This window comes from Euleptes europaea, chromosome 3 (genome assembly GCF_029931775.1).
Source record: "Euleptes europaea isolate rEulEur1 chromosome 3, rEulEur1.hap1, whole genome shotgun sequence".
Lineage (NCBI taxonomy): Eukaryota > Metazoa > Chordata > Lepidosauria > Squamata > Sphaerodactylidae > Euleptes > Euleptes europaea.
Window position 1 is genome coordinate 7,151,949 of NC_079314.1, and position 12,409 is coordinate 7,164,357.

The following is a 12,409-nucleotide window of genomic DNA, read 5'->3' on the forward strand; positions in this document are numbered from 1 at the left end:
CATACTATGGAAACTGGGCAATGATAGGGAATGATGACAGACCAGAAGGGGACAGCCAAGCCACAATTTCAATGGGGAAAAAGAAAGGAGGCCACAGAGCTAGGAAGTGGGTTCCTCTCATGTCCAGAGCTGTTTACGCAGAGGACGGGTTCTAAAGAGTTGGACACCTCAGCCACATTCCTAAAACCAGGAGCTGCCTCCATTCCCCTTCATGGGCCACTGAGAGTCTCTTCCAGCAGAAAAGTCTATACAAGAGAGGAGCAGACCAATAAATTTAACAAAATGTTTATTGCAAAATAAAAGAAATACACCAGCCAGTTCTCTGAGGAACAAGAGAGATTCAGTTACCTCACTTCCTCAGGAAACAAAATTTCGAAGGACAAGGCCCAGTTACAGAAGGAGCAGCTGACAAGGTGATCCAAGGGCTAAATCTAAACCAGAGTATCTGGTAGGTGGTCCCAAAGATAATCCCATGTCGAACAGGTTTTGAAGCTTCCATGCTTTCATCTGCAACCCCTAACAGCTCATTACTTTCCAGCAATAAGAGGGTTCCTCAGTACCACAATGACTGAATCTCCACGCAAGAACATCTTGGAGATGTAGCGATCCTTGTTGACGGGCTTTGATTTCTTTTTGCCTTTCCCACTCTTCGGCACCTCTGTCCACATCTCCTTGACATTCTCCAACACCATGTTGCAGTGCCTGAAGGGAAGAAATTATTATGTGGAGCAAGACTATCCTGCTAACAAAAGAGGAGGAAGAGATAGCACCCCAAGATAAGTCAGCTGTGATAAGTCAGATAATTATTTGTTTAGCCATCAAGTCACAGCTGACTTATGATGACCCCGTAGGGTTTTCAAGGCAAGAGATGTTTAGAAGAAGAGTTGGTTTTTATACCCCAATTTTCTCTACCTTTTAACAGAGTTGGAAGGGACCACCAGGGCCATCAAGTCCAACCCCCTGCACAATGCAGGAAATTCACAACTCCACACCCCTAGTGACCAGAAGATGGCTAAGATGCCCTCCCTCTCATCATCTGCCTAATCCCCTTCCCTTCCTCTCCCCACAATAGAGCTTGTGACTGACCCAAGCTCACCCAGCAGGCTGCATGTGGAAGAGTGGGGAAACCAACCCAGTTCACCAGATTAAAGTCCACCACTAATGTAAAGAAGTGGGGAATCAGCCCCAGTTCACCAAATTATAGAGTCCACCACTCCAAACCACTACACCATGCTGGCTCTAGAGATGATTTGCCATTCCCTGCCTCCATGTCACGACGTTGGTATTCCTTGGAGTTCTCCCATCCAAATCCTTGCCAGAGTCGAGGTTGAGAGTGTGTGACTGACCCAAGGTCACCCGGCAAATTTCCATGGCAGAATGGGGATCTGAACCTGGGTTTCCCAGATCCTATCCCAACACCTTAACCACTACAGCACGCTGGCTCTCCCATCTCAAGATACTCTTCTGCCAAACAACACCCCCAACCACGATGGAGAGTCCATCAACAGATACTAGCCATGGTGACTAAACACATGTTCAGGGGCAGTCAACCTCCAAATACCAGTGCTAGGAGGCAACATCAGAGGAAAGCTGATTGGCTGATGTGTAAAACAGGATCTGGACTAGATGGACCATTGGCCTGATCCAGCAAGGCACTATGTTCTTATAAGAGCAGAGGCTGTGACTCAGTCGAAGAACATCTGCTTTGCATGCAGAAGGTCCCAAGTTCAATTCCCAGCTGCTCCAGTTAAAAGAACCAGGCAGCAATGACATGAAAGACCCCCACCTGAGGCCCTGGAGAGCTGCTGCCAGTCTGGGTAGACAATAGTGTCCTTAATGGACCAATGTTCTGATTTAGTATGAGGCAGCTTCATGTCTATGTGTGTGTATAGAAGTCCAGAAGCACTTCAGGTGGCTGAAATTAATCTTCTGCCCTACTGGACCATGCCATTGAAAACCACAGGAGAGAGCCTACCTGTCAAAGGCCTTAACGCGACCGAGAAGCTTCTTGTTGTTGCGACAATTGATCAGCACTTGGGTGTTGTTTTTGACAGACTGTGTGAGGACAGAAAGGGGTCCTGTGTTGAACTCCTCCTCTTCCCGCTTCTGCAACTCCTCCGGAGTCATCTCACTTTTAGGCTTGTTTAAGAGGCTCCTGAGAAGAGGGGAGAGAAACAGCAGCTGTTGATCATTCTGTTTGGCAGGCTTCAGGATTACTACCAAGGTAGCTAGCGGAAGTTAGCCCACACTAATTACAAAACACACCAAAACAAATCTGTTGCTATTGGCAGGGGGGCACACTAAGGGCAACCTCTTCTACCCAAACATTAATTTTGTTACTGAAACAAAAGCTGGGTGATATCATATTAACTAAAACATCAAAATATGCAAGCGTTAGAGCTTTTTTATTTTGATAAAAATATGCCCTGCATTTTCTTCATAGTTTTTAATTAAAACTATAAAATGATTTTTATATATTTATAATTTTTATATTTATATATTTAATGTAAAAGTAAAACATATACACGAAATTAAAAAAATACATATCACTACAGCCCCCACCTTCAAAAGAGAGAGAGAAAAGGAAATATAAGCTGTTTCAAGGCAGAGTGACAAAGCACAAAGCCTGCAGCAGCAGTCTTATAAAAAGAACACCGCAAGTGATGGGGTGGTAAAGCCCATCCTCACAAAGAGGAAAAGCTTCTAAACCATGATTTCACCACCATGAGGCCTTTGGGCACCAGGCAAAACCCCTTCTGTTTATACAAGTTTTCTTTGATTTGAGTAAATTATGGGATTCTCCTTCCTATCCTCACTCCTGATTAGTTAATCTGAGTCTCTGTTGACATCAATTTATGCTGAAGAAAGCCAACTTTCTCCTTGCTAATTGCAGTCCCATTATTAACAACAATATTACTATTTTAGCAATGATATCAGATGCCTGAAAATTATTCAAATGCCAAAAAAACAACTACAATTAATTGGGGGGGGGGGGAAGGAACTTGAAGACATTCATGGAGTGATGAATAAGGAAGAACGAGGGCGAGCAACCCATTATACAGTGATAGTAACAACCCCCTTCCTCCGCCGCCCCCCAAATCAATCTACCAGGAGGGGCGTTCACAAAACCACAAACCCTCTTTGCGTGTTTTTGGCGCCACTATATTAATAGTTACGATAGAATTCGGGGGACCCGCTCTCCCTCCCAGCTACCTCTCTATTAAAGGGATGCCCCGCACTCCCTCCCCATTTAATTCCCCCCCTTCTCACATGATGTCGCCGTTAAACGAAACCACCAACACGCGTGGACTACAATCCTATTGCCTACGAGCAATGGTCACGCTCCTCACATCCGCTTCCGGGTTATGCCGTCTGCGCGTGCGCCGTCCCTGCGTTTATCAGCGGCCTCGACCTCCGCTGGGGGCAGTGCTGTGGCTACAGTTACGGCGGGTGGGAGGAGGCAAAAGACCTTCGAGGGCGTATTCTGTCCTCCATTCATGCAGGCGGTTTTCTTTGTTGGTTGTTAGGTTGAAGCAGATTTAAAAACGAACTGCGGAAGGGGGACAGAGAAGAACAGCATGTTCCAAATGCCTGAGCGTTTATTACTCTCCTACTTTACATTGTACCAAAATCTTTTTTTTCTCCACCTTTAATTTTTTTAATTTGTTCTAAAGCACTGGTTCCCAACCAGGGGTCCATGGACCCCCAGGGGTCCGCGAGAACTAAATTAAGGTCCATGAAATAAAGTTATAAACCCATAATAAATTAATATTTTCAATTAAAAGTCCTCTATTATAAAATATATATATTCAAATATAATTCTAAGTTTAATGTTTAACTAAACAGTTATGATTAAAGTTTATTTTCAAATTCCCGGAATTTTTATTTTGAACCTTGGGGTCCCTGCACCGAACAAAAAAGTCCTAGTGGTCCCGAGTCAAAAAAAGGGAACCACTGTTCTAAAGAAATATTATACATAATGGGAGTGGGAAGAGGTTTTCATAAAGCCATTTTTAAAAAATCTTGGAGCATGACAGTACATGGAGAGAGACAGTAACCATTATTTTATTTAGTTATACACTTTAGGGGTCACTGGGAGTGTGTGGGAGAGGTGGTTATTAATTTCCTGCATTGTGCAGGGGGTTGGACTAGATGACCCTGGTGGACCCTTCCAACTCATGATTCTATGACTCAATTGTAACATTCCACCTTCCTTCCTCTTACCAGAAGGCTGAGGGCAACCTTACCCAACAGCACAACCAACCACAAATCTTAATGCAACAATTTGCAAAGTCCTGCCAAAACTGACTCCAGCTGCCATTAGCTGAAATCTGTCAAAAACTAATGTGTTGCAGGTCTTACTAAAAAGCACAACGGGTAAAAATATGCCTCATTTAAATGTGCCTCACTTTAAAGTTACTGTAGCAGAAATAGGGTGCCAACCTCAAGGTACTAGCTAGAGATCTCCTGCTTTTACAACTGATCTCCAGCCGAAAGAGATCAGTTCACCTGGAGAAAATGGCTGCTTTGGCCATTGGACTCTATGGCATTGAAGTCCCTCCCCAAACCCTGCCGCCCTCAGGCTCTGCCCCAAAAACCTCCTGCCGGTGGCAAAGAGGGACCTGGCAACCCTAATCAGAAAAGACATTCAAGGATGAGCTGCAGCTATTCACTCCCCAGGGAGATGACACAACTAGAAAATGTGGGGAGGCTATGTGGAACATCCATGCTCAGAGACAGTATACCTCTTTGCCTGCTGCTGGGAGTTTATGCTCAGAAAATGGCTAGTCTTCTATTGAAGCACCTGTTGGCAAAAGAGTGGGACGTGTTTCCCCCTGGGGATTTCTATGAGCAGAAACGGTGTCAGATTTCTGAGGCTCTTTGCCAGCCCAACATGCTTACTCCCAGGTAAACACACACAGCTTTGTAGCCATACATTACTAATGCTATTAATCGGTGACATCTGTCTCTTGCCCTGCTTCCCAAAAGCCTCAGGCCTATGTCTGGGGAATTCATATTGCTTTTCACAGCAACCCTGTGAGGTAGTTTAGGCTGAGAAGGAGAAGGCAATATATGGCTTATCGGGATTCTTCAGAAGTCTTGGGATAGCACTCTGGCTACTATATCCCATTGGCTCCCCAAATACGTAGACCCATACAATCCTGTTGGTTTGGCCTGTTGCTGTTTGAGTTGGTGAGGGAAAGTGGTTTTTTTTTTTTGGGAGGGGGGAGAAATTAGGAGGGGGAATTTTTTTAAATTTTATTTTATTATTTTTTTTGAGAAATTAGTAGAGGGTGTCCTCTGGAGGGAATTTAGGAAGGACTGAAAGCAGAACTGAGGCCTCTGGAGATCTCTAGCAGGATCCTCATAGCTAGTAATGTTACCAACTCTAGCTTGGGAAACTCCTGGAGATATGAGGGTGTAACCTGGGTAGGGACCTCACTGGTGTAGATACTTTAAAGTCCGTCATCCAAGGGTACCCATTTTCTCCAGGGGAACTAATCTCTGTGGTCTGGAGATCAATTCTAATCCCAGGAGATCTCCAGGCCCCACCTGGAGATTGGTAATCCTAAAAGTCAGCGAGAGGCTCACGAGGCCTCCAAAAGAGTGAAAAAGGCTCTTGTTGCCTTTCTTCCAGCCTTAAATTGGGTCGCCTGACTTTTTATATATGTGTGTCCTACTTTTAATTACCCAGCCCTCCTTGTTGAATAAACCCTGTTTGCATTCTGAGTTCTACTTGTGAAGGGTACAAGGTGACTAGAGGGTTTGAAGTAGGGATGCCAGCAGCCTCCAGGTGGGACCTGGGGATCCCCCAGAATTACAGCTCATCTCTAGGCTACAGAGGTTGGTTCCCCTTGAGAAAATGGGTGATTTGGAGTGTGGACTCTGTGGCTTTGTATCTCACCGAGGCCCCTGTCCTCCCCAGGCTCCACCTCCAAATCTCCAAGAGTTTCCCAACCTGGATCTGACAACCCTACAACCACCACCACCCCGTTGGTGACCAGGGGGATCCTGACAACCTTGAGAGGTTGTTTTTAAATTTTATTTCTTTCTTTCTCTCTCTCTTTCTCTCTCTTTCTTCTTTGCATTCCCCCATCAGTTAGGACTAGTGTAAGTGCGTGGGCCGGAGACAACACTATTTTCTCCTTTTTATCCCCACTTCTATTTACCAGCCTGGGTGACGTAGGGTTGCCAGCTCCCAGGTGGGGCCTGGAAATCTCCTGGAGTTATAACTGATCTCCAAATCACAAAGATCAGCTCCCCTGGTAATAGCTGCTTTGGAGGGTGGATTCTATGGCATTATACCCCTCTGAGATCCCTACCTCCCCCAAATTCCATCTTCCCCAGTCTTCAGCTCCCAAATTTCCAGGAATTTCCCAAACCAGAGCAGGTAACCCTATCTAGGTCCGCTAATTTCTTCTCTCAGCTGGAGTTGATAGGAGAAACTGGGTGACAGTGGGAATCACTGTTCAGATTCCCATTGTGGTGATGGAAAGTGTTGTCAAGTCGCAGCTGATTTATGGTGACCCCATAGAATTTTCAAGGCAAGAGACATTCAGAGGTGGTTTGCTACTGCCTGCCTCTACGTCACGACCTTGGTATTCCCTGGAGGTCTCCCTTCCAAGAACTAACCAGGGCTGACCCTACTTAGGTTCCGAGATCTGATGAGATCAGGCTAGCCTGGGCTATCCAGATCAGGGCCATATTCCCATTGTGTGTATGTGTGTTAAGTGCCATCAAGTCGCTTCTGACTCATGGCGACCCTATGAATCAGTGTCCTCCAAAACATCCTATCGTTAACAGCCTTGCAAACTGAGGGCCGTGGCTTCCTTTATAGAGTTCAAGCCATCTCATGTTGGGTCTTCTTTTTTTCCTGCTGCCTTCAACTTTTCCTAGCATTATTGTCTTTTCCAGTGACTCTTGTCTTCTCGTAATGTGACCAAAGATCAAAGCCTCAGTTTAGTCATTTTAGCTTCTAGGGAGAGTTCAGGCTTGGTTTTATGTAGAACCCACAGAACCATAATTTGAGGGAAGAAACAACCTTGGGGGGAAAGGCAGTTAAACCCCTTCATGGTGCAGACTTCTCACACCTTTTTGCAAATAGCAGGCCATCTTAGCTGAGAAACATGGAAGACACAACCACGTTGTGGATGTGTTGAAGACCATAAAAGCCAACAGACGCCTGCCAGCGAGAGAGAGACACGCCAGTCTTATGTTTAATCAACAGACACTCTGGTAACCGGCAGCTGCCCACCCATCTCACATGTCTGCCTGCCCAGACTTCGCCCTTGAAGAACAGGCGCCCGCATTGCTGGTGTCCCCTGCATGCCAACTGGGCTGGAATGGAGGTTAGGTACTCTTAGTGGTTTGGTGGAAATGCAAGAAACCTGAAATAATGTTCACTTGGGCTCTCTGACTCACAGGCCTAGTGGGTTCACAGTGAAAATAGTTACAATGGGGACAACACCGGTGTGTATGTGAGAGCGAGTTTTTTTAAAGGTGTTCTTAAAAAATATTAGTGTGTTTTTGTGGTGACAGCTGACCTGGAAGTTTCCATCCGATTCAGATGTGATAGGCGTGAGTTCAAGATATAAATGAAGGTGGGAACCCACAAAAGCCTTGTGGTTGAGATAAAGTATTTGTTCCTGGATTTTCTTTAACTGCTCTCAACATTCAAAAGCAACAGTGATGCTTGGTCCTCATCAAACTTTTTTCCTTTTTATTTTTAATACACATTTCTCTGCATGACTGATATTCCAGGCTAGCCTGATCTCGTCAGACCTCAGAAGCTAAGCAGGGTCAGCCCTGGTTAGTATTTGGATGGGAGACCACCAAGGAATACCAGGGTTGCTGTGCAGGGGAAGGCACTGGCAAACCACCTCTGTTAGTCTCTTGCCATGAAAACCCCAAAAGGGGTTGCCATAAGTCGGCTGCGACTTGACGGCACTTTACACACACACATGCAGAACCCCACTGTATGAAGCTGCCTTATACTGAATCGGACCATTGGTCCATCAAGGTTAGTATTGTCTACTCAAACTGGCAGCAGCACTCCAGGGTCTCAAATGAAAGTTTTTCACATCACCTACTACCTCATCCTTTTAACTGGAGATGCCGGGGATTGAACCTGGGACCTTCTACATGCCAAGCAGATGCTTTGCCACTGAGCCCCTCTACCATGTCTGTGACTGGCCCGTTTTGCTGTCTTCACCCTCAACTACCAGGTCTGCTGCCTGTTAGAGGGTTAAAAGCTGGGGGCCTGCAAGAAACCACGGAAAGGATGAGGTGTTTGAATATAATTTCTGAACAGGTATGTGCACACTTGTTAAGGTTTGCTACTTACTCCTGCTGGGATCCGCCCAGCTGAACGGAGGACTCTGCTCCCCGCTTCTGGCCAGTCGGGTTCACGCCCGATTTTTGCCTCCATTGTGTTTCTCCTCACACCAGATGAGCTCCGCGCGCCGTGCCCCTGCCGCCCGGAGCTTCGTGACTTAAGAACTTCTCCGTTTGGTCTCGTCTGCCTTACAGCAAGTACACAGCTACACAAACGTATATTTGACTGACCATTTGTTATGAACTTCAGATGATTTGTTCTAAGTTTCAATTTTGAATTGTGAAGAATTGTGAACAATTATTATTAATTTGTATATTTGAACTACATCATTACAGTGTATTAGAATTTATTCACTGTGAGCCTCGTGCTGTCCTTCTTCTTTACTAGCCTCCAGGTACTAGCTGGAGATCTCCTGCTATTACAACTGATCTCCAGCCGACAGAGATCAGTTCACCTGGAGAAAACGGCCGCTTTGGCAATTGGACTCTATGGCATTGAAGTCCCTCCCCTTCCCAAACCCCACCCTCTTCGGGCTCCGCCCCAAAAATCTCCCGCCGGTGGCGAAGAGGGGCCTGGCAACCCTACCTCACAACAAGGCTGTGAGGTAGGTTAGGCTAAAAGTATGTGACGGACCCAAAGTCACCCAGCAAACTTCCATGGCAGGGTAGGGATTCACACCTGGGTCTCCCAGACCCTATTCTGACACTGTAACCACTGGCTTTCAAATACGGGATGTTCCGGGCACAGAATCTTACCTTGTTTGGCCCAGCTCTTAACTGCTCTCAGCATTTGATGACTCCTGGAACGTGTCCAGGCCTCTTTTAGTTCTTTTTCAAAGTCATATTTTTATGCAGACCTTGGCGGGGTTTTTTTTTTCCTAAGACCATTTAGGCAGGGGAAATTTGCACTGGGTTTGCCGCTCTGCAAATGCACAGTTTTCTTATCCACAATCGCAGAACTGTATGCATGGGGGCTTTTTGCCCTGAATATATTTTTTTGTCTTTAAGTGTTATTTTGGTGGGGAAAACGCTAAAATAGTTAATGGAAATGAAGCGGGTGGGTGGGGGTGAACAGCCCACTCTTTTCTGGAGATCTTTACACTCACTGCTGAAACTGACCAGAGAGGATGCCTATGGGGGGGGACAACAACCACCAGCTCCATTTGGAGATCTTTACACTGCTGCCGAAATTGACCAAAAAGGGTTTAACTGGGAGGGGGTGGATGAGGGAGGGACAAGCGAGAACAAACCCAAAGTTTAGTCTATTTACAGAAATTGCCTGGATTAGCTTTGCTTTGAGATTGAGGCAAAATTTAAATTACTGATAAAAACAGGCTCCTGATAACGTGGGACAAGTGCGCGGCGGCTGTGCAGTGAATTCTGAAGGTCAGAAAAACCATGAATAATCCAAATGAAGCCCTGAAGCTCTCCCGCAGGGATTGTGAGGCTAAGTAACCAAGCATAAATGGTCCATGTATGTAAAAAACCCTACTTTATCTATGGGTGGTCTGGTTTTGCATCAGCTACCCTCTTTACTATTATATATAGCAACCATATAATGATAAATATTTTCAGCCTAAATATTGTCGAAGGCTTTCACGGTCAGAGTTCATTGGTTCTTGTAGGTTATCCGGGCTGTGTAACCGTGGTCTTGGAATTTTCTTTCCTGACGTTTCGCCAGCAACTGTGGCAGGCATCTTCAGAGTAGTAACACTGAAGGACAGTGTCTCTCAGTGTCAAGGGTGTAGGAAGAGTAATATATAGTCAGAAAGGGGTTGGGTTTGAGCTGAGTATTGTCCTGCAAAAAATGATTAGCACATTACTTTTGCAGGACAATACTCAGCTCAAACCCAACCCCTTTCTGACTATATATTACTCTTCCTACACCCTTGACACTGAGAGACACTGTCCTTCAGTGTGACTACTCTGAAGATGCCGGCCACAGTTGCTGGCGAAACGTCAGGAAAGAAAATTCCAAGACCACGGTTACACAGCCCGGATAACCTACAAGAACCAATTTTCAGCCTAGTTTAGGGGGACTGCAGAGAGACTCCGCAAGTCGCTGTGGTATAGTGGTTACAGAGCAGTGGTTAGAGTGATGGACTAGGATCTGGAAGACCCATGTTCAAATCCCCTCTCTGTCATGGAAGCTTGCTGAGGTATGTGACCTTAGGCCAGTCACATACACTTTGCCTAACCTACCTCATACGGTTGTTGTGAGGATAAAGTGAATGAGAGAACAATGTGAGTTACTTTGGGTTCCCGCTGGAGAGAAAAGGGTATAAGTGAAGTAAACAGATACATAATTCCCACCTTCTTTCTACCCCTTCTTGCAAGGGAGTTGCCCCCATCCCCACTGTTAGAACCCCACATTAATCTGGCCAACTCGTCTTCTATTTCTCCCGTCCTCTACAATCACAGAAATAGCAAGTCTGAGAGAAAACACAAGCACCGCTGCCTGAGAAGCTCATTATAAATATCTTTATTGAATGCTGGGATATTGATTCACACAGGTTAAATTAATTCATGGTTTGGAACATCAGAAGTTAAAGGTACATTCCCACATGCAAACAGAATTGATTTAAAGGAAGCTCTGTCGGCAAAGGCTGCTGATCACACGGTCCCTGCACACTGTAGGATTGTGCATATGGGCTGGGGGTGGCATGCTAGGAAGCATTAGCTTCCCCGTTCAAAATGAGCAACATGATTATGAAGATAACATTGTTAAAACATGAGCCATATTCCGTCTTAAGAGAACACTTTCCACACACCCTGTCTTGGCTCCCTGCCATTTTAAAAATAAAAAACGCACATGAAAGTACAAATCAGAATTCTTTAAGCAATGTAAATTGTGCTTCTTTTCTTGAAGGGGTGATAGACACAAGCTTACATCTGGGCTTCAAGTCAGAGGACCTGCTTTTCTCTAAATGAAGGAAAACTAAAAATTAAGACAAGTCCAAATTCATAGCAATTATAACTACAACAAAAATACCACACTATGACAAGCACTGCAAAAATTAGACATTAAAATTCTATTCTGTTACTAAATGGTTTTCCAGCACCCTGATTCTCACATCAACAGCTTGATTGATTTAATGAAGCTGTGTGAAATCATATGTGCCAGAGCGTGGTTTGATGCTGCTATTCAAGACACACATGATCTGAATCAATGGAAATCAGTGGGTGCCAGCTCTTGATCCATGAGCCAATTAACCCCGAGCATTTGGATTAAAACTAATTTGTTCATTCCAAAGCACATTTGTTTGGAGAAATCTCGCTGGAGGGGCAAATGAAGAGGAGGTGGCATTCAGATCTTCCGAACGGTAGTCTGAACGGAGCCACAGCAACTCATTTAGAGGATTGGGTGTGCTAATTCCGAGAGTTTAATGGTGGTGGTGGAATGGCGACCCCACAGGCAAGAGACATTCAGTGGTGGTTTGCCATTGTCTGCCTCTGCCTAGCCATGCTGGACTTCCTTGCTGGTCTCCCATACAAGGACTAGCCGATCCTGCTTAGCTCCTGAGAGCTGATGAGGGCAGGCTTGCCTGGATCATCCAGGTCAGCAAGCTGTTATTTGCTTTCAGAATGCTAGAACTCCAGGGTGTCCAATACGAATTACTGACAAGTTCAGGACAAATGAAAGGAAAGACTTAACAAAATTAACTGTGGGCAATTCACTTAGGAAACTCTTTTCTGCAAATTTCATTGGTGGCCACTAGCTTCACTGTTTTGTTTTTGTAAACAAAACAAAAAAAGTTAAGTTCACAGAAATCTGCTTTATGAATGGTCACAATTATTACAAAAATTAAACTTCCATATTCAGAAGCAGTATACCTCTGGTTACAGATGTTGTGTCCATCATCTTGCTAGTGAGCTTTCTTGAGGCCTGTGAGGGTGGCTCCTGCTGAAGGGTGCTTGAGTGGATGGACCTGATCCAACAAGGCGGTTTGCACGTTGTGCACTTCTGAAATATCCAATCTATAGATGTGCGGTTCAGCAACTTGAAAGGCTCCATGTAACACCGCAAGGACCAACGCAGGGTGATAAAGCTGCACTGCTGCCTTCTCAGTGAAGA

General features: G+C 45.2%; 1 protein-coding gene across 1 annotated transcript; it reads right to left on the bottom strand.

Annotated features, from left to right (window-relative positions):
• Positions 1-500: 500 nt before the first annotated feature.
• Positions 501-2,178, bottom strand: SNRPD2 (small nuclear ribonucleoprotein D2 polypeptide). The gene is made up of 2 exons (XM_056847025.1): positions 1,976-2,178; positions 501-702 (listed from the first exon to the last, which is right to left on the bottom strand). Exons 1-2 carry the CDS (start codon positions 2,125-2,127, stop codon positions 528-530), a joined length of 327 nt encoding a protein of 108 aa, XP_056703003.1. The 5' UTR covers positions 2,128-2,178; the 3' UTR covers positions 501-527.
• Between the last annotated feature and the right edge of the window lie 10,231 nt (positions 2,179-12,409).

Excerpts from the sequence above, each read along its gene's own strand:
- SNRPD2 (XM_056847025.1), bottom strand. The coding sequence starts at position 2,127 with ATGACTCCGGAGGAGTTGCAGAAGCGGGAAGAGGAGGAGTTCAACACA. Across the intron at positions 703-1,975 it reads CGCGTTAAGGCCTTTGACAG|GCACTGCAACATGGTGTTGG; the intron begins GTAGGCTCTCTC and ends TCTTCCCTTCAG.